The sequence below is a fragment of the Urocitellus parryii genome, chromosome 9, assembly GCF_045843805.1.
Source record: "Urocitellus parryii isolate mUroPar1 chromosome 9, mUroPar1.hap1, whole genome shotgun sequence".
In the NCBI taxonomy this organism is placed as follows: Eukaryota; Metazoa; Chordata; class Mammalia; order Rodentia; family Sciuridae; genus Urocitellus; species Urocitellus parryii.
The window spans coordinates 112,892,169-112,912,963 of record NC_135539.1 but is presented as its reverse complement, the minus strand read 5'-3'; the positions used below and the strand labels follow the sequence as shown (position 1 = coordinate 112,912,963).

At 50.4% G+C, this 20,795-nt stretch overlaps 1 protein-coding gene across 7 annotated transcripts in view; it reads left to right on the top strand.

The window, feature by feature from the left end:
* Positions 1 to 3,427: 3,427 nt before the first annotated feature.
* The window catches only part of Nfasc (neurofascin), a 67,596-nt gene continuing 50,228 nt past the window's right edge, over positions 3,428 to 20,795 (top strand). For 4 of the 7 annotated variants that reach the window (XM_077802301.1, XM_026387416.2, XM_077802299.1 and 1 more), the window contains exons 1-6: positions 3,428 to 3,518; positions 9,288 to 9,393; positions 11,134 to 11,330; positions 11,706 to 11,828; positions 14,867 to 15,037; positions 19,313 to 19,363. In XM_077802301.1, coding sequence (XP_077658427.1) covers positions 3,428 to 3,518; positions 9,288 to 9,393; positions 11,134 to 11,330; positions 11,706 to 11,828; positions 14,867 to 15,037; positions 19,313 to 19,363 — 739 coding nt within the window. Of the gene's footprint in view, positions 3,519 to 8,548; positions 8,567 to 9,287; positions 9,394 to 11,133; positions 11,331 to 11,705; positions 11,829 to 14,866; positions 15,038 to 19,312; positions 19,364 to 20,795 lie in introns of all 7 variants that reach the window. The other 3 variants (XM_026387413.2, XM_077802298.1, XM_077802300.1) reach the window with 2 other exon arrangements.

The following is a 20,795-nucleotide window of genomic DNA, read 5'->3' as shown; positions in this document are numbered from 1 at the left end:
GGGGGTATGGGAGCACAGAGGAGGGACATATATGTTACACTTGACAGATCCTAAGAAAGGACAGACTCAGTGAGTGTCAGGACAAGGTTAATCTGTACAGAAGTCAGTGGTCAAGACAGAGCATGGTGTTCCCACAGAGCCAAGCAGGGGAGGGTGATGAGAGGAGCCAGAGGGGACATGTGATGCGGGGTCTCTGTGCCTATCAAGGAAGTTGGCGTTAACTTTCAGGCAGCCTGAGCTATTGAGAGGTGGACGAGGGAAGTAGAGTGTTTAACTTGCACTTTAGAAAGAACGGTTCTGGTCATGGGTGGAGAAGGGGTCCAGAGCAAGGGCAGAAGCAGGAAGACCACTTAGGAAGCTCTTGCAGAAACTCTGGCATGAAATGATGATGCTCAAAACCAAAGAGATAGCAGTGTGAAGGGGGGCTCTTGGAGGGAGCCCACAGATACACAGAGCTTGGGAGCTGGAACTGGGCTCAGCTCCCAGGAAAGAAACTGTGACTCAGAGTCCTTCAGCCTGCTCCACAACCAGGCACAGGAGGGCATCTCATCCTGTTTCAGTGATCAGTGACCCGCTTCCTCTTCCGGGTCTCCAGAAGGATGCCCCCTGACCCCCCCAGCTCTTTCCCTGCCCCGTCCTCTACCTCCTCCATCAGGATCCTAGGTTGGGTGGGTGTATACAGTTGACAGTCCATGTCAAGTTGATGCAAATAAAAGAGGAGCAGAAGAACTAGGTGCCCATTTAATGGGCAAGGAAGCTGAAGGAGTTCTGGAGATGCCCCCTCCTGCCTTCCCCTTTGACTTGACCCCGGGGTAGAACAGCAAGCTGGATCAATGTTCAAGACACACAGCAGAGCCTCAGGCAGTCTCAGTGCAGTACTCGCGTCTCGGATGCAGACCCTTCTTGTGCTTCTCTCAGGAGGAGGGGAAGGACGGTGAGTGTCTTAAGGATCTTCAACGGCTCCTAGGACAGTGGTTTTTTTTAATCCTTACCCCATAAGCTCTGCTGTGACTTCTTGTGCTTGTGAATGTGAACTCTGAGCTCTGGTAAATGTCGCTCATTCTACTCATCACACAAAACCTGTTTCTTCTGGGTCACTGTCTCATTACCTTTAAAGGTACAATATTAAAGGACCACTACACCTTAGCTGCACAAAATATCCACAGAAATCGCTCATTGAAATGAAATGTCTCTAAATGAAAATATAAAAAGGGCTGGGGATGCGGCTCAGGGGTTAAGCTCCCCTAGTACCAAAAAAATACAAATAAATAAATAAAATAAACAACACATTCTTTACTGGGGAATGATGCTAGCCAAATATATTTTTTTATTATATGACTATGTAACAACAAATCCCATCATTACATACAACTACGATGTCCCAGTAAAATATGGAAAAAAAGTTTTAAAACAAACACATTCTCATCAACTTCCTTAACAAGACTCCTACAGCTCAAGAAATAAAGCTGAGAATCAATAAGTGAGATCGCATCAAATTAAAAACTTCTGCACAGCAAAGGAAACGAGAGTCTCCAGAATAGGAGGTCTTTGCCAACTACTCTTCTGACAGGGAATTAATATCAAATGGCCAAAAAAAAATATGAAAAAAATGTTCACTGTCCTTAGTAATCAAGGTAGTTTTGCCAATCAAAACTACACTGAGACTTCATCTCACTCCGGCTAGAGTGGCAATCAACAGGAATATAAATAAGAGTAATTGCCTGCGAGGATGTGGGGGGAAAGGGACATTTATATATTGTTGGTGGGCCTGTGAATTGAAGAAACCACTTTGGAAGGCACTGATGCACTCCTTGGTATTTATCCAAAAGAACAAAAATCAGAGTACTATAGTGATATACACCAGTGTTTATAGCAGTGCAATTCATAATAACAAAGTTATGGAACCAGCCGAGGTGCCTGTCAGCAGAGGAATGGATAAAGAAAATACAGTATATCCACACTATGGAATTTTACTCAACCATAAAGAAAAATGAAATTATGTCATTTGCTGGTAAACGGATAGAACTAGAGAACACTGTGCCAAGTAAAATGAGCCAGATTTAGAAAGTCAAGGGTCAGATGTTTTCCCTCGTATGTGAAAGCTAGTCATTGAGAAGAAGCAGTAAAAAAGGATTTTTTAAAAGGGGGGGGGTCTCAAAAAAAATAGAAGGCAGATCACTTGAAAGGAGGAGAATCCAAAGGGAGGCAGAGGGGAGGACATAAGGAAATACTGGAGAATGAAATCTACCAAATTATGCTATGTCTGGGTACAAATAAACCACAGTGAAGCCTGCACATGTAATTATAGTGCACTAATTAAAATAATAATAATAGAAGGGAGATCAGTAGAGCAGAGCAAGTGGATTGCGAGAAGAGGAAGGGAAGAAACTAGGGAATGAGACTGATCAAATTATGTGTCTAGGCTGGGCACGGTGGTGCACACCTGTAATCCCAGCAGCTTGGGAGGCTGAGGTAGGAGAATTGAGAGTTCAAAGCCAGCCTCAGCAAATTAATGAGGCCCTAAGTAGCTTTGTAAGACCCTGTCTCTATAAAATATAAAAAAGGGCTGGGGATATGGATCAGGGGTTAAGCGCCCCTGTGTGTAATCCTGGGCACACACACACACAAAAAAATATGTGCCTATACGAATATGGCATAATGAATCCTACTATTTTGTATAATTACAATGGAACGATAAATTGTTTTAAAAAATAAAATAGAAGGTGCACAGAAAAACAAAACACATCCTTTGGACAACCAGGTTTTCACCTATCTAACCTGCAACCCCTGGTGCTGCCAGTGTCACCCTGCCTCCTCACTGGGGTCAGAGGTCATCACTGTGATCTTGTCTCTGTGCCTTACTGTAAACACAGTCCCAGGCACCCTGAGCACACGGTGCAGGGAGGCCGTGAGGTTGGTGTGTTTCTTATAGTCCGGTGCCTGGCATCTTCTGGATGCTGGACCCGTGGACCTGGTTTGTTTCCATAATTGATCTCTGCAGTTGTGCATTGATCCTTCCACAACAATGGTTCTCAGTTGGGGGTAGCTCTGCCCTCCTGGGACAGTTGCAGTATCTGCAGACACATTTTTGCCTGGTGGCAGAGGTGGGCTCTCCTGGCATCCATCAAGCAGAGCCCAGGGATGCTGCTCAACATCCTACAGTGCCCAGGACACTTCCCTTCACCAAGAATTGTTGGATTCCAAATGCCTGCTCTAGGACCCCCTGCTCTATGACCAAGGGGACCCTCAAGTCCTTCAAGGGTCTGTAGGATCACAGCAGCAAACCACAACTTCAAGAAAAACTTACTTGCTCTCTTTTTTTTTTTTCTTTCCACAGCTGAGCTCTGCCTGGGAGGCCCACTTAGAGCCACTCGAGGCACCAAGACCCCAAGGGCTGGGGAGCAGGGAGCGGGGCCTGGTGCTGAGGATGGCCAGGCAGCAGCCGCCGCCCTGGGTCCACGCAGCCTTCCTCCTCTTCTTCCTCGGTCTGGGCGGAGCCATCGAGATTCCTATGGACCGTGAGTTCTGCTCCAGCCTCTTGTTATTTGTTTCCTCCTGGTTTTGGGAAGAGGAGAGAGAGGGAAGGGAAGGTCAGGGAGAGTTAAGTCCTTTCGAAGGTTGTGGAGAGGTAGCAGCGTACTGTGGGATTCAAAGCAGACTTTCTCTTCAAAGAATCGACTGGGGCTCTTGCTCGGTGGTCTAGGCTGGTCTCAGGGCTGGGGCTAGGTGGATGCTTGGGCAGCCCCAAGCCTGCTGAGTGGAACCCAAGGTGGTAGAGTTTGGAATTCCCACAGCCACATGGAATTCTTCCCTCTGCTCACCTCCGTGGCCCTCTGTGGTAGTGACTTGCCTTAAAAGCCATTTCCAAGGTCAAGTGTAGTGGGTGGCTCTTTCTTACCTTACTAACCACCTTACATCCACAGCAGAACCCTCAGGCCCTCTTGGCTAGAGTGGTCGGGAGGACAGATGCCCTGGGGGCCAGTTAGGAGGGGAATTATCTGGCTAAAGGAGACATTCAAATAAAGCCACATGATAATGCTACCTTGGGAGGGCCAGGCAGGGATTCCTTCTGTTTCTAACCTTGCCAAAGTAATGTTGCAAAGTAAAATCGGTATGGTTCTGCTTCTCATGGTGGGGGTGCTCTCTGCCCATCAGAACCATAAAGTAAGGGGCTTTAAATGCTGATCCCACAGCTATGTCTCCACCTACCTGTTGCTGTGCTCGTAGATGGCCTATGATTGGCAGCCATCCTTGCCACAGTTCTGTCACTTCTGCTGGGATATCGTAGCATCCCAGTGCTAAGGTGTGGGCAGACCACTTCAGACCCCTGTTCCCTGCATCAGGGAATACATGGGACCTGCATGATGTCAACACGGACTTTCTCTCCAGTGGACAGACACCTGGGGAACAGTTAGGAGAGTAACATAGCCCCTCAGATGTCCCCAAGTAGACCCTCATCCAACTCCACACCACCATTAACAGCTGCCCCAGAGGAGTGGCACCTCTGGAAGACAAAGACCAGTGGGGACTGTTAAGTTGGATCCAGAAGCAAGATGGACAAGGCCCCCACTGCCCTGGGTGTGCATGTGTGTGCATACACACAGGGAGGGAGGAGAGGAGATAGAAAGGACCAGTTCCCATGGCGACCGCCTGCAGCTGGCTCCAGGAGCATTTCTCATTAACGGTCCCAGGCGGACATCTAATAAGGAGCGTGATAAGGCCACGTCCCTGGAGAGGAGAGGGGTGCAGAGGAAACTGGGTCATCAAGAAGGTGGTGAAGGCTCATTTCTCTCCTGCCACTTGTCCTCACTCACTCGCCTGCCACTCCAGGCTTCAGGGGCCAGAGGAGGAGGGGTTCCCTCAAATAGATGGCTTCGGTGTCTGTGCTCAGGATCTAGATTTCTAAACTCTACTGCAGACAGAGACAGGGCGAGCCAGTCAGTCTCTCTCAAGTCCCGCCTGTGGCGAGAGTGGAGAATGCCCCGCCCTCCCTGCCACCCCCCACCCCAGCGTCCCTCAGGAGGCCAGGAGGAAGCGCCCCTGCCATGGTGCGTTCATGGAAACTCAGGCCCTTCCTTGCCCGGGGTCAAAGGGCAAATTGGTGGTGGAACCAGGAAAGGGCCTCTGTTCTCTTGACCTCCAGTTTGGCACTTGATATGCCCCACCCCTACTTCATAATCCTGCCTCGCCTTGGTCCTTCTTGGAATTCTCTGGAATCAGCTGAGAGCTAAGTGCTGCACACATCTTACCACGTGTGATTCCCACAGCTCACCCAGGAAGCAGGTCTAACCTTAGCTTACAGGTTAGAGCACAGGCAAGGGGCAGAGCCAGGCTACCAGGGCAGCACCTCTTCATGGAGAGGTGAGTCCTCGGGTGGCCCAGGCTGCTGGGAGCGCGCCCCACCCCTGGATGCTGCAGGGGCCTATGTGGCCACCGCAGCATCTCCAATGAGTCTACAGCAGCTGAACACAGTCAGCAGCCAGGCAAGCCCTTCCAGGAGGACCTGTGTATCCGGGAAGAGGGCTCAGTGGGTTTCTCCCTGGGTTTCTCACTCTCCCCATTGCTGAGTGGGAGGTACTGAGGAGCCAGGGGTGACCTACTCAGGTGAGTGCCACTCATGTGCACCTTGGGGACGTTCTCTGTGCCCTGAGGCCAGGGGCACCACTTCTGCTCTAGGAGTTCGGGTGCTCTAGGCTTCCTGGATGAGAGCCCTGGACTGCCGCACAATCCCTCATTCAGGCACCCAGCCTCCAGCGCCCACTGCCTTGCCAATGAAGTCACACGCACCTCCCTCCTACCGCCACCTCCCTACCCCCAGCTCCAAGGAGAACAGTGTGACCTTTGAAAAAAGCGAAGGGTCGCCTCATCAGCCAGGGTGGGTTGGCCAAAAAAGTGAGTCTGCTAAAAGTCCTCCTCCCCACAGCAAGGGGACTCCACACGTCCTCCTCGGAACCCACAGAGGGAGGTAGAGTGGGAAAGACACTCCTCCCCACAATGCTCAAGGACAGCCTCAGCAGCACGCTCTGTCCCCTGAGAGGTGGGTGCCAGAGGCCTAGCTAGCAGAGCCAGGGAAGGGAAAGAGGCACATGAAGAGAGAGAAGCCCAGCCCCGGCCGGCATCTGCCTCCCCCACAGGGCAGGGCTGGAAGGGGTCTTTCTCCCCACTGAAGCCAAAAGAGCGAATTCATTCTCCACTTGACATCATCAGGCAGCAAGTTCCACAGAAGGAGAGAAGGGCAGGTGGAGTGATCCTGGATAAAGGCTTGGTCGTCCTTGTCCCTAAACAGGCTGTCCCCACTGTCTCCTCCCAGTGGCAGCTTGTCTTCTGGGTTGATTCTGTCCCTGTTAATAAATTCCTTGGGAACACAGTAGTGACTGCAAATGTCACTGTCCTTTTCGGCAAGTAGATTCTCAAGAGGCCCCTGGCCAGATAGGCAGCAGCCAGCCAGCTCTCACTGCCCTGGGAGTCTCCACTTGCCAAGGTTCCCCCACTTACCCTTGTCCAAAACGTCTAGGAGAACAGAGTGCCGAGGCCCCCACCTGGCTATACTTCTCCAGCCAAGGAGGGGCTTGTACGGAGAGCTCTGGCCAGGACTGGGAGAGCTGTGCCCATTCTCCTCTGCGGCAGAACCTTCCCTGGGTAGGAGAGTCCCTGAGCAATGTCTAGAGCTATTTCCACTGAACCAGCTTCAGTTCTATAAAGAGAGGCTTGGCGCTCTGTGGGCAGGAAGGACTTTCATTAGGCTTTCCACTGGGGTGAGACCCGAGCCCACGGTGGCCTGTGAGGACCCAAGAGACCCCAATTGTGTCTTGAAAGGAAGAAACCAGAGCCCAGGCTGGTGGCCAAAAGGGTGGGCCCCAGTGTCAGCCCTGTCCTGAGAATGGACCCTCCCCTTCCTCATCCCTTCCCATGCCAACCCCACTAGCCTTCATTCTTTCCAGAACGACCTTCCTCGTGCCCAGGGCAAGAAAGTTATGTACAGGTCAAGAGGCTGCAGTGGGGGGCTCCCTAGAGCATGGGTTTAGGAACTAGAACCCTGACCCGGCCTTTTCTTTCTTGACCCCTCTTCTCTTCCCTGTCATCTCTGCTTCTGTGACTCTTCCTGCATCTCTCTGTCCTAGCTTAACACTGGCTCCCCCTGCATGGTGTCCTCTCTGAGCCCCTGGGGTTCCTGTCCATATCTCACTCTCTACCAAGGTGGGAAGACATGTGCCCTGATGCCCACAGCTTCCTGCTCCCCCAGGAGGCACCTGCTCTGAAAGTCAGCACGCAGCACCCGCACAGTGTGTGACATGTCCCACCATGAGATGAGAATGTCATGCTGCTTTCTGATGTCATCGTAAGAAAGGACATTTTGAAAAGTGACAGTAGCACATGTTCACTTTTCTCCAGACACATTTTAACTAAGAGTGTCTCCCCACAAAGAACACACCATCTAAAGCCTTGTTATCCAAAGCATGATCCGCACACCACCAGTCTCAGTGTCACCTAGGCAATGGGTCAGAAATGCAGAATCTACACTGCAGGTTTGGCTCAGTGGTAGAGCTCTCACCTAGCATGCACGAGGCCCTGGGTTGCATCCCCAGAATGCCAAAAAAAGAAAAAGAAGGAAGAGGAGGAGGAGGAGGAAGAAGAGGAGGAGGAGGAGGAGGAAAAAAGAGAAAGAGATGAAGGATTCAGGTCCTATCCCAGACCAACCCAATCAGACCTGCATTTCAACCAGCTCCCAGCAGATTCATATACGTATTAAAGTTTGAGGAGCTGGCCTTCAAATACATGTACACACACCTGTGTGGGAGACACCTGTGCAGGAGCATGGGCACGTTCCAGGTCAGTACTTGTGCCACTGACCCTTTACCCTCTTTATGAAAAACACAGAAAGAAGCAGCAGGCTCTGCCCCTTGCCTAGAACCTCTCATTCAGGAGCAGGGTTTCACATGGCCATGTATACCTGCCAGGAATAGGGCAGCAATAATCCACCTGTCCCTATGTTTTCCAAAGGAGGAGACAGTGAGCAGAGAGAATGTGCTTTTGTGTGTGGAAGAGAAGAAGGTCCAGGGGGAGCAGCGGGGCCTCGGATCTTGCCGGGCCCTTGGGGCTTCCACCCAGGACTTTGCCCTGTGGCGGTCATTCAGATCCATCCCTCTCCTGGTACCTCTGTCCTGCCTTCAGCCTCCCCTTGGCACTGTCGATCAAGGAATCCACTCCTCTCAATGCCAGGAAGCATCTTCAGAGCCTCTTTCAAGCGGCATTGTCACTCCTGGATATGGGGACTTCTCTGGTCAGGAGCAGGTCTTTCTGCTCCACTCTGTGGTTCTGGTCCCCCAGGGAAGGCATGGCCTTCTCTACAAAGCCTCCCTGGGTCTGCTCCCCACTCTGCTTGGCTCCTCCAGCCAAGCTCTGTAGCTTGGGAGGAGAGAACCCCGTGGCACAATGCTGTCCCCAAGTCCTCATCACCTGTCTCCCTGAATGCTGGGCAGTTTGTCATGTGTGATAACAATGTTCTTCTTTTCTCCCCCTCACAATGCTAACCCACCGGAACTAACAGCAAGCATTCAGAATGAGCGTAAGTCCCTGTGTGTCCCTCGGCCCTTGTGCCTCTGGGAGGTCGGAGGGGCGGGAGAAGACCAGGTCAGGAGACACCTGGGGTCACAGGCCTCTCCACTGGTCCTGCCAGGACTTCTGAAACCAGAGTCCTGTAGGGAGGTGCCTTACCACACAGCAGGGAAGAGCTTACCTGGAGCGTCCTTTGCCAGGTAAGGCAGAGGAACAGGTAGTCAGAAGAGGGTCCCTAAATGGAAGTTGAGCTGCTCCTACAGACTGCAGTGGCTGTCATGGGACCCCAGGTAGAAAACTGACCTAGAGTGGAGGATCTGGCTCATGGGCACCCAGACAAGTCCCCGGGAAGCTCTCTGGGACTAAATTCCCCTCACCATGGTTTGGCCATTGGTTGAGCTTTAGGGCTCAGCTGCAGTGACCCCTGAATTCTAACAAAGTAGCCGCTTTTGTTCCTGTCTTCATTCAACACATTTATCAAGACGCGTTGTTCTTTGCACTAACCAAAACCGGGTTTTCAACTTTTGATGGGAAACAATGGAATCTTTTTGAAAGGATTCCTGTGTTTAGCCTTTGACATCACCTCCTTTCCTGTAGAATTGGGGTCTCTAGAATAGGGTCCTTTCCACATCTGCTTGCCTTTTTGCCCCATGGCTCCTGAAGCCATTCCCCAAGCCAGGACCCAGGCAGGTCCCTGCAGCTCTGACCACCCACTGTGTGCCTTGTTGCAGTGACCCAGCCCCCAACCATCACCAAGCAGTCAGTGAAAGACCACATCGTGGACCCCCGTGATAACATCCTGATTGAGTGTGAAGCAAAGGGGAACCCTGCCCCCAGGTGAGTGGATGGAAAGGGGACTATAAAGACTGTGCTTACACCACACCTGGCCTCTGGGCCTGGTAATACTTAAGGCAAATGAGGCAGCTGAAAACTTACATTCATCCATTGAAAAAAATATCCACTGGGTATCTACTAGGTGGAAAGTACAATTTAGGTAACTAAATTTGATGAGGAAAAGGAATAGAAAAATTTGAGTGGCTTGTCTCTATTCACACTGAAAAGCCAGGACTAGATATTAAGTTTTCTGGCTTTCATCCTAACAACCCACTGCCTGTGTTACTGTCACCTACTCCGTGTTCAGCTTATGGGAAGTTCCTCTTCCTGGCTAACTGGAGACTTTCCTGCTGAGCTTGTCTCTAGTGTGCTCATTAGGACCAAATGAAATGTCAGAAGATACAAGTCAAAAGCCTGCTCTGTCCAGCCTCTGTTGGGTGTCGTGACTTAGGTTGGCTTGTTCACCCTCCTGGCTTTCTCTTGGGCAGGACTGATATCTCCCGAAGAAGAGAGAATAGAGGGGCAGAGGGTTTTAAGTACATTTTTCACGGATACCTGCTTGAAAGGGGAAGGACCCAGTTTTAAACCCATTCCTCCTACCCCCAAGGCCATACCTCTGACCCCCAAGGCCAGATTTGTTTCTGCCAAACAATAAGGGTTAGAGATGGAGCAGCTGTGAAGTTATCCATCCCCCTCATCAAACTAGCATCCTCAGACTGGACCTAGCAGGAGGCTCCTGCAGGACTCAGACCCAGCATGACAGTGCCCACCTGGGGTCAGCAGGACAGGCAGACAACCTTGTTCCAGTCCTTAGGTTTACAGGAGACAGTCTAATCCAGAGTGTTGAGCCCGGAACCAGCAGGGACTTCCTCTCCCAGAGGGGCAGCCAGGGTTCTAGTGACCGTGCCTCTGAGATTTGGTCTTTTCCCCTTTGGTTCCTTTGTGAGGACAGGGAGCAGCCATTGCTGCTCCTGTTTCTCCTCTTGCTTTTCCTGGTTCTGACCTGGGCAGCTGAGTGCTAGCTTCAGCAGACATGCACGTCCTGCCTGGAGAAGCACAGGGACTTTTTTCCTCCCCCCCCCCCACTTTTTTTTTTTTTTTTTTTTTTTTTTTTTGCGGTGCTAGAGATGACTCCAGCCTCATACACCACCCGGGCAAGAAGCACTGTACCACTAAGCCCCCTCCCCAGGCCCAGAGGGGCTTTCTAGTGCTCTTCACCAGCGCTCAGCGTCATTAAGCTGCTCCTCCAGGGCACCATGGTGTGGCCAGTGCTTCCTCTGTGCTCACTGAGCCGGACACGGATGGGCTAAGCCATTTTCCTTTTCTTTAGAATGGATTATGCAATTTCAGGGCAGGAGGGGCAGCACTAGCTCCCATTGGGTAAAATGTGAACCTGAGTTTGCATTCCTGGTCGGAGGTTAGGAATGTCCTGGGTGGAAGGAATAGCCGACTCTGGATTTTTAAAAAATCAAAATTGCTACCCACTTCTCAATTATATATTAAAGAGCGGAATCCCCTAAAGTCTAGTTGAGCATCCACCATGATTCCCAGCCTCGGCCCGGTGACAACACTAACGCCAGGCCCTGCCCTGAAGAGACCTGTATGGGTCTTGGGACTTTGCACTCTCAGGAGCTCCCCAGAGGGTGCTGGGACAGGAAGTCTGGCCCTGAGTCGGGGATCTGGGTTCATCTGGAGCCCAGCCAGGTCCATCCACCTTGCCCGCCTCCCCCGCTCTGTCCACAGCTTCCACTGGACTCGAAACAGCAGATTCTTCAACATTGCCAAGGACCCTCGGGTGTCCATGAGGAGGAGATCTGGGACCCTGGTGATCGACTTCCGCAGTGGTGGGCGGCCTGAGGAGTACGAGGGCGAATACCAGTGCTTCGCCCGCAACAAATTTGGCACAGCCTTGTCCAACAGGATCCGTCTGCAAGTGTCCAGTGAGTTCCATGGGGCGGGGCTCACATGCCTGCTCTTGAGTAGAAGGGAAGGAATACGGACGGTCATTCAAAGAGGGTTGCCCTGCCCTTGGCCTTGAGGGTGCCCTCCATGGGTCTCCCCCCGTGCAGAAAGATTCCCTGGAAGGGAAGCTTCCATACCAGAATCTGCCACAACTTGACCGGCCACTCTGTATAGGAAGAGGGGAAAGGGGAAGACATTTGAAGATGGGCGTCCACTCTGACCAAAGGCCGCTCCTCCTCTTAAGGGCCCCATCCCCCCTCTGGCCTCCCTCATTCTCCAGTTTCCCCTGCTCACATGCCCGTCCCAGCCCCAGCCCTCAGCCTCACTTCCACCCTCCTTGTCTTTCTCCCCAGAATCTCCCCTGTGGCCCAAGGAAAACCTGGACCCCGTGGTGGTCCAAGAAGGCGCCCCGCTGACGCTGCAGTGCAACCCCCCACCTGGCCTGCCATCCCCAGTCATCTTCTGGATGAGCAGCTGTGAGTCTCGGGAGCCTGCTGTGTCTTGGGGAGTGCGGTAGGGGTGTTGGATTGAAGGGTTTGCCCAAGCTGGAGACCCGGGACTTGGGAGAGGCAGAGGCAGAGCTGCCACATGGCTGAGAACACGGCTGCTATCACTCTGTGACATTGAGCAAGTCGCTTCACATCTTTGGGCCTCAGTTTCCTCTTCTAGAAAAATCAGGATTAGCATCATACTTATCTGATGGGATCATGGTGAGGATAAACACATCTAATGTGCTAGAACCAGGCCAAACACACAGGAAGTTCTTGGTAATACTGGTGATGATGAAGGTGAGGAAGAGCAAGAGAAAAAGGAACAACGAGGAGGAGAACCCATGTTTCTTCTTCTTCTTTATTTTTTATGGTACCAAGGATTGAACCCAGGAGTGCTTAACCACTGAGTCACATCCTCAGCCCTTTTTATTTTCGATCTTATTAAGTTGCTTAGGGCCTCGAACTTGCAATCCTCCTGCCTCAGCCTCCTGAGTCCCTGGGATTACAGGCACGCGCCACTATACCCAGTCCATGTTACATCAATAGGCAGCTGAAGGCAGATGATGCTAAGTCTTCTCTTTCAATCTGGTCAGTGTGGATTTACTCCAAATCACACCTCCAGTAGAAGGGAAAGTGGGGAAATGAAGGCTTTGATAAAAGGGCGATGGGGAGATAGGGTGTTTGTATTAGTGAACTGGGTAACAGAACTCAGAGATGATTCTGGCTCAGTTTTGGACAGAGGCTCATTTCACCTCTCTGGACCTGTTTTTCCCACATTTTCACTTAAAACTCCAGGGGTTATTATAGAAGTGAATAGAGGACTGATGTCTGTGTATGTCCCTGGCTTCCCCTCCCCCTGTCTTCCTGTCCACCCCTCTGCCTCCTCTGTCCCTCCTTCCATCCCTCCCTTCCGCATCCATCCATCAATCCATCCGTATATCCATCCTGCTTGCCCATCATCAGTATTGGTCCATCTCACATTCTACCAGCCTGTTGCCAGGAGAGGCTGCCATGTCAAGGCAGCAGCATTGCAAGTTTCTTTGTGGGGTGAGGATGACCTTGTGCTCAGTCACTGTCCCTGTCTCTTCATGTCAGTGTGGTATGGGGGGCAGGCTGCCTGGGGCAGGCGGGTGGTTCGGCTTGTCCGTTCCCTTTTCGGACTCTCCTCCCTCATCCACCACGTCACGATCTTCACCATGATTGTGTCCATGCCACCTCCTGAGGAGACCTCACAGCCTGCATTTCTTCCAGACCACCATCAGCTTTCCGTCACCTGGTTGCAACACTTCTCCTTATCGGCCTCCCTCATCTTCCTAAGACTCTAAAACAGACGGTTTCATTCAAATGCTTCAAGCCACCTCAGGAGTGCAGGCTCCTTTCCCCAGCCACTCAGTCCCCTCCCTGACCTGGTCCCTCTGCCTCGCTATCCCTTCTCCTACCCTCCTCCTTGTACCCTTGAACCTCCAGATAAGCTCCTGTATCCTCTTAACATTTAGCACATTCTCTTCCTGCTACTTGGAAACCGCTAAGCTCCTGTGTCTTTTCTGCCTGGTGTAAGACACATAGCATTCAGGGTGCAGCTCTAGACCCGCAGGGGATTGGCCCTTTCTGCAGTTCATCTCCTAACCACCCCGCCCCCAAACGTTCCACTCACCACATTACATAGCAATTACTCATTTACCTGCTGTCCCAACTGTTAGACTCAGGGTTCATTGATGACCTCTCTCTTTTTCACCAGCACCTAGCACAGCAACTACACATAGTAGGCCTATAGCAAATCTCCAAGGAATAATTCAAGGAGCTCACCATCCTACTGTGCAAAAGTTGGTATCACCTTGTGCTTTTTGTGTGTGGTAGTGGGGATTGAACCCACGGGTGCTCTACCACTGAGCCACATCCTCAGCCCTTTTTATTTTTTATTTGGAGACAGGGTCTCACTAAGTTACTGAAGCTAACTTCAAACTTGTGATTCTCCTGCTTCAGTCTTCAGAGTCTCTGTGATTATAGGCCTGCACCATCATGCCTAGTTTGACCTTGTGCTTGAAGACATGATGACTTGCGAATCAATTGTGGGGATAAGAAGGAGCTTGCTATGAATAATCAGCCTTAAGTATATGTTAACAGATCTCACCACCTGGAAACCTAGTCTTTTGCTTTTACGTCAGTGTATCAAAAAGATATAGATGGGCTGGGGATATAGCTCAGTATGGTACAGTGCTTCCTTACATGCACAAGGCCCTGGGTTCAATCCCTAGCACAAAAATATAGATAGATAGATAGATAGATAGATAGATAGATAGATAGATAGATAATCAAGTCTGAATGTTGAGCTGAATTCTCTGATGTCATTCATTCAAAAAAGTACACATTTTTGTATTTCAACATCTCTAAAATTGGAAGACCTCTTAAAATCAAGAGACTATATCTGTTGGTACACATCTTAGTTATAATCAGAAGTTGTTTTTTTTCTGAGGAGTAAAAAATTTTTTTAAAAAAGGTATATTATAATTGACTAAATGGCTAAATTTTTATTAAACAGCATAGCTAAGATCAACTTTATTTAATTCCACAACCCATGGAGCCCTGGTGTACTGTGTTCTAAGATGGGACATAAAGATGAGTGAGTTGTAGTCCCTGCCCTCAAATGCTCTTTGTTAGTGTGAGCATTTGAATCCTGATTTGAGGACATCCAGTGGCTTGTGTTCCCTCCCTCTGGCCTTGGGGTCAGCCAAATCGTTTGTGGCATGAACAGGAGTTTGAGAAGCATGGCCATAGAGTATGGGCATGGTAGGCAGGCAGGTCTGGGTCTAAACTTCTGCTCTTCCCTCCCTGCCATGCAGCCCAAGACTCTCAGTCCTCTACAGGAATAAGCCCTGCCTCAGAGGTGAGAGGATTGGACCGAGCAGTGTCAAGCTTCCGGCCGTCACCTGGCCTTCTGTAATGCTCAGTCGTCCAAACCGTGTTGCTCATTATTGCTGTTATCATTACTACTAACCTCGCCTCACATCTCTGCTTCCTTACAGCCATGGAGCCCATCACCCAGGACAAACGCGTCTCCCAGGGCCACAACGGGGACCTGTATTTCTCTAACGTGATGCTGCAGGACATGCAGACTGACTACAGCTGCAATGCCCGCTTCCACTTCACCCACACCATCCAGCAGAAGAATCCCTTCACCCTCAAGGTCCTCACCAGTAAGTGTAGGCCCCGCCTGGGGCTGGGACTGGGGCCAGAGGAGGCAGCTCACTGAGCCCACCAGCCCCGGGTACCTGAGTCTGTGAGGGAGACTCATCCCCAAGGCCGACCTAGAAATCATTCTGCTCCTTGTGCCTGAATGACTGCAGCTACCCTTAGACAATGTCTCTTGATTCTGAAGCCTTGAATAAACTTGGCCCCACTCCCAGCTAGTGCTTCTCAAACTTGGCTGGGAAATAGAATCACACACCAAGGAGCATCTGTCCTACCTTGACAGCCCCGGGCCTCTGAGTCCTTAGCTCTCCAGGTTATTCAATGCTCCCAGAGTTTGAGAATGACTGCTTGAGTGATAGTCAGGCATCCCTATGACGCACTTGGCTTGTTTCTTTTCTTTTTCTGTTATTATTATTATTATTATTATTATTTTAGTTATTGATGGACCTTTATTTTATTTGCTTATTTATATGTGGTGCCAGGAATCCAACGCAGTGCCTCACACGTACGTACAAGGCAAACATTCTACCACTGAGCTACAACTCCAGCCCCTATTCTTTTATTTCTATTCATTGCTTGATTATCTTTATTTCTAGAAGAAATACAGAGTATACGATATTAAATTAAGTGGAAACACCACTATAGATGGTTTGATTCTGTAATATGTGTTTACCGAACCACTTGGATTCTCTTGTGTTTACAAGTTACAGATTTGTCTTAGCTTTCTTTGTTTTCATTTTTATTCCATGATTCTGCTTGGCTGATACAAAACAAGTCAGCATTTCCTGTCCCGTTATGCTGGTGGCCCTCCAACACAGGGACGGGAGAAGCTTAGTAGGAATGACAAGGTCAAGTCAGCCTGGAGTTGTTGCTACAAAGTCCCCAGCTTGCTCAGGACACTGGAAGTTGACTCGGTTGGTTTATACCATGGCTGTGTGCCACATGCCTTTCCCAGAAGAGCTCCCCCAAAAAGAGAGTTTTGATTTGTCGGACTCATGCTGTGAATGGTGCTGGCGAGGCTGTGGATGGCGAGGCTCGTGGGGAGGCCAGAACACCAGTACTGAGAGTGCTGGCACGTTCCACAGGTCGGAGGAAAAGGGGAGAACGTTGGCTTCCTGCAGCCCACCAGGAAGAGGCTGAGGCTTGGTGGGTGCCCCTGGGGAAAGGTTTGCGTGGGCTCATCAGCGCAAGCAGGGTCTTAACCCCAGAGAACTCTTCCTTCCTCATGAGTCCTGCTGGTGATGGGACAGGTGTCTGATCACACAGCCACTTCCACCGTGACAGAGTGTGGGATCTGTCAGCAAGCTGCTTCATTTTTCAGCTTCTCATAATTGTTTTTTCCTCCTCTTTTTCCCTTTCTTTCCTCAATTTCTTCCTTTTTCCTTTTTACATTGTTCCTCTCTGCTCTTCCTCTCTCTTTCTTCCCACCCCCACCCCATTCTTCCTTTTCTTTGAATTCCATTTCCTCTCTTCTGATCGCCTCCTGCCTCTGCAGGGTCCCCACATTTTGTTCCCAGAAGGCGTTGATGGCCTGTGCTGTGTCAGCCCACAGAACTGCCCGAGACCCAGCAATCAGCCCCACGTGGTCCTGGCAGGGTGGCCCAGCTTTGCTCTGCTTGCTCCCCCGCCCCCTGCTTTCTCATTTCGTATCCAGGCCCGGGGGCACCCTCTGGAGAAGAAAGTTGGTTTATCTGCAGTGTCTTCTTAATGCGCCTTGGGTAACTACCTACCAGGGGCTGATCTGGGAAGCACTGTGCAGTCTGCCCAGGACCTCAGAGTGATCTCAGTAGCCAGAACAGGGCTGGTCATGGAAGGAGCCAGGGGAGGAGAAGAACCATCAAGAGCACATCACTTTCTGAGTTGACCCTGCACCTCCTTTTTCTCCTTGCCCCAGCAGGGCTGGAGGTCAGCCTGCTGCTCCTGGGCCAGAGTTAGGAGCCTTCTGCCGTCGGAGATGAAAGTGACGAGGAACTCCACTCTGTAAAATTAAGCACTTAGAGGTTTGAGCAACATTTAGAAGTGGAACTTTCCACAAATACCCTTTTCTCTACCCAAGGATGTAAGGGATGTTTCTTTCTGCTTCATCTCTGGGCCCCCCATTCCATTGAAAACTCTTTCCTCCCAATGATGGGAAGCCCTCGAGGTGACTGGAACAGAACCATGTCAGCTTCCTGGAGTTCTCCTGGGGCAGCTTTGGCGAGAAACAAGTTCCGGGCATCTGAGCCAGCTCAGAATTTGGCACAGTTGCTTAAAATAGCACAGTTGAGCTCTCTCGACTTTTCTGTCTGGGAAGGACACAGGCTTTTTCTTGTACCTTCAAAACCAGGTCTGGGGGTGGGAGGCAAAACAGTCTGCCCACAGTTTGCCCATTTGGAAAGAAATAAATCTCATCACACTCTTTTTTTTTTTTTTTTTTGTATTAGTTGCATTAAAGGAAGGGAAGAAAGATATATAATACAAAATGCTAGTCTATCTAAAACTCCAGGTCTGAGGACATAGCTTAGCGGCCGAGCACTTGCCTAGCATGTGGGAGGCTCTCCAACACTGCAAAAGTAAAATTAAAAAAAAAATTAATCTATTTTTGGATGCAGTCAAAGATAGCCATGGAGTCAAGCTAACAAAGATACACCTGTCCCTCTTTGCCCTCTCTGTGACAGGCATCTAAGAGGCACCGTGATGAGGGAGAAGAGTCCCCCGGAGGCAGACAACAGAGTGCATTCGAGCTCCCTCTTAACGTCTAAGTGACAGACTTAGGGGAGTCAGAAAGTCTCTCTGAATCTCTCATCTGTGCTGCAGAAGCCACAAACGATAAGGCCATTTGTGAATGTGGGTCACTCCTCTGGAAAAAAGAAAGGCTGGCAGTTTTACTCAGTGGCATGGGATCATGAAAGAAGGGGCCTTTTCATCTGTATGTGCCATCATTTCCCCCCTAGAGGAAGGGAGTGTTCCCTCCCAAGACCAACCACAGCTCCCACCTATCCTGGTACCCCCGATATCCCATCCCATGGCAGATCCCTTTCCACCTTCTGCTCCAGATAGACCCAAGCCCATCTCCCAAGAGGGCTAGATCTTTTGTCACCAAGCCCATATTAAGAGATAGTTCAAATAATGAAAATCTTCCTACCAGGTGTTATGCAGATTGGGGATGCAATGCCAGTCCTAGAAAAGAACTCCCAGACCCTCTTATAATGAGTTGTAACGGGATTTGATCTGTCTTCAAATATGCAAATGTTTTGGCACAGCACCTGGCCTCCCCCAGGCGGTTGGACTGGGTCCTGGGCTGCTCAGGGCTGTCTGCTTAGCTTCCAGTCAGTGGCACACCCCCACCCCCTGCTGGGACTGTCTAAACTTGAATCCTGGAAGGGGATGGAGGGTGATGGCAAGTAAAAAGCTCCTTAGGGACATAGGAGTGTTTGTCTGTCCTATTCCAAAATGTCTTTTCACTGAGGATTAAAGGCCTCAGGGTTTTAATGACCGCACATTACATCCAAAGCTACTGATCTTGCTCCTTAAGAAATGTCTTCATTCCCAACGCACTGACAGAGCTCCAATCTGTAGTGTAGCCCACGGTGTAGAACTTGGAACTCCCAACCTCACTGTCCTGTCCTGTCCCAAGCCCCCCTTTCAATCCAAGAGCTGGGACCTCAGCCACACTGGAGCACTCCCCAGCAGAGGAATCCCAGAGACCATGGCGTGCCCACCTGGCCAGATTAGGAGGGTGCTTGTTGCTAGGCATTGCCAGGGTCCCTCTGTCGACCCTCCCTGTTGATGACTATCTTCTTCCCCCATTTACCTCCTCCCTCCTGCTGCAACTTAGCTTCTGCACCGGCAGGACTTGGCTCTTTTCCCCAGAGCTCACTAACACGCCTTTTTCTTCAGCTGCCCCAAGAGCTGGCCTGATCCGGAGTCCTGGGAAGTGAGGACTCAGACAAGAAGTTGGTCCTGAGACTGCTGCAGAATGCCACTAACCCTTATCTCATCTGTTTGAAATATAGTAGGACCAAGCAAAGTTCAAACCTAATTTCTTTAATTAAAAACAAAACTTTATTTTACTCTTGCCTTCTTTTGCAGGATTTAACCTTTCTGTTCCTTTGTGAGCTGTTTTGTGTTGCTTGTCCAAACACGTCCCCTTCCCAAGTGCGCGTGTTTTCCTTTGCACACATCGCAGGCGCTCTCCTCGGTTGTTTTGTAGCTTCGCTTTTCTGTTTCTCTCTCCCCGTGTATGCCTCCATGACTTCTCCGTGGCCTTCCGTTTGCTCACCCTCTTTTGTTTATTGCAGACCACCCCTATAATGACTCGTCCTTAAGAAACCACCCTGACATGTACAGTGGTGAGTCGTGGCGGTAACCTTGGGAGTAACCTTGCCTGTCCTAACACCAGTTTGCCTAACTTGACTGATACCATGTCATTAACTCCTGCTGGGTGGCAGGTGTGACAGCTGGCCAGGCCAGGGTGCCAAGGTGACACGTCAGGATGCTGCCTGCCAGATCAGTGCAGGAGTGTGAGGCAGCTCACGTGGAAGTGGTGTGATCTCCCCAAATGTTCGAGCCTCCAGCGGCCTCCAGTGGCTGTCCTAGCAGAGGGGCTCACCCCAGGGTAGGGCTTCAGAAGAGCTCCTTGGAGGTGCCAGCAGAAGCATAGGCATCAGTGTCGGATGGATGGAGAGGACCTGAGGTGCATGCCCACAGTGAGGAAGAAACAGGAAGTCTGGTTCCTGCAGGCAGTTAAAAAACCGCAGACAGCTTTTAGGGTCTGCATAGGAAGAGTCTGCTTTGCAGTGTAGCCTTAGTTCTAGGGAGTACTGCTTTATAGCTAGACCCCAGGTCTCTTCTAAATCCACCTGGGAAGTGGGAGTAAGTCAGCTCAGCATGGCAGGTGAGTATAAATGAAGCTGGCCCGTCCTCGGTCCTCTTGTGTTTCTTCTTGCCACTGGTTCAGGCAAATCCCCTGTCCACCAGCCCACATTTACAAGTCACAGAACAGTTGCATGAAACGTGTGTCTTACTCATCCCACAACTGGTTGCTGAGTCTGACTACTAGGGGAATTGGCTATTTTTGCACCTGAATTTCACATCACTGGGGCCCAAGAATGTCTTCTTTACCTTGAGCAACCAGAGGAATCATCATTTGATGGCTCTGGCAAGACAGCTGTGCCCCATCATCCATTATGCCTCAGAAGCTGAGGCTCCAGGTCCCCAAGGAGGTCACTGGGGGCTCAAATAGATAGAAAGTGTCCATCCTGAGGTGTGCTAATATAAACAATAATGGGTGTCTAGAGTGGGGGATGGGAGGAGGGTGGGAGAGCCAGTGGGGGAGGCCGAAGGTCCAACTTGGCACCAGGAAACTAGAACCGCACTGAGATTCTGCCAGAGAAATTGACTGCCTAAGGAAGCAGGGGACCTTGGTTGGATTCTGAGAATTGTTTGTTTTCAAGCTAACGGGGCCAATCACTATTGTGTCAAAAGCCCCCGAGCACTAATACAGAATATGCCTTTTTCTAAATTCCAATCGATTTGAGGAAGTATTGTGAATGCCAGAGTACATCAAAGTCAGAAGGGTCACTTAGAGACCATCTGGTCCAAGCTCCTTGCTTTCTATAGACTCTGCAAGGAAACCTGTTATTTTATCAACGGCATAAGGTTGAGTGATGCCAGCCACTTCAACCAATTTGGAACCAGTAGTTGAGATTATTACCAGAAAAATCAATGGAAGTTGTGAGAATCCCCCAGGATGCTGGCACCTACAGAGCTCACATGAAGACT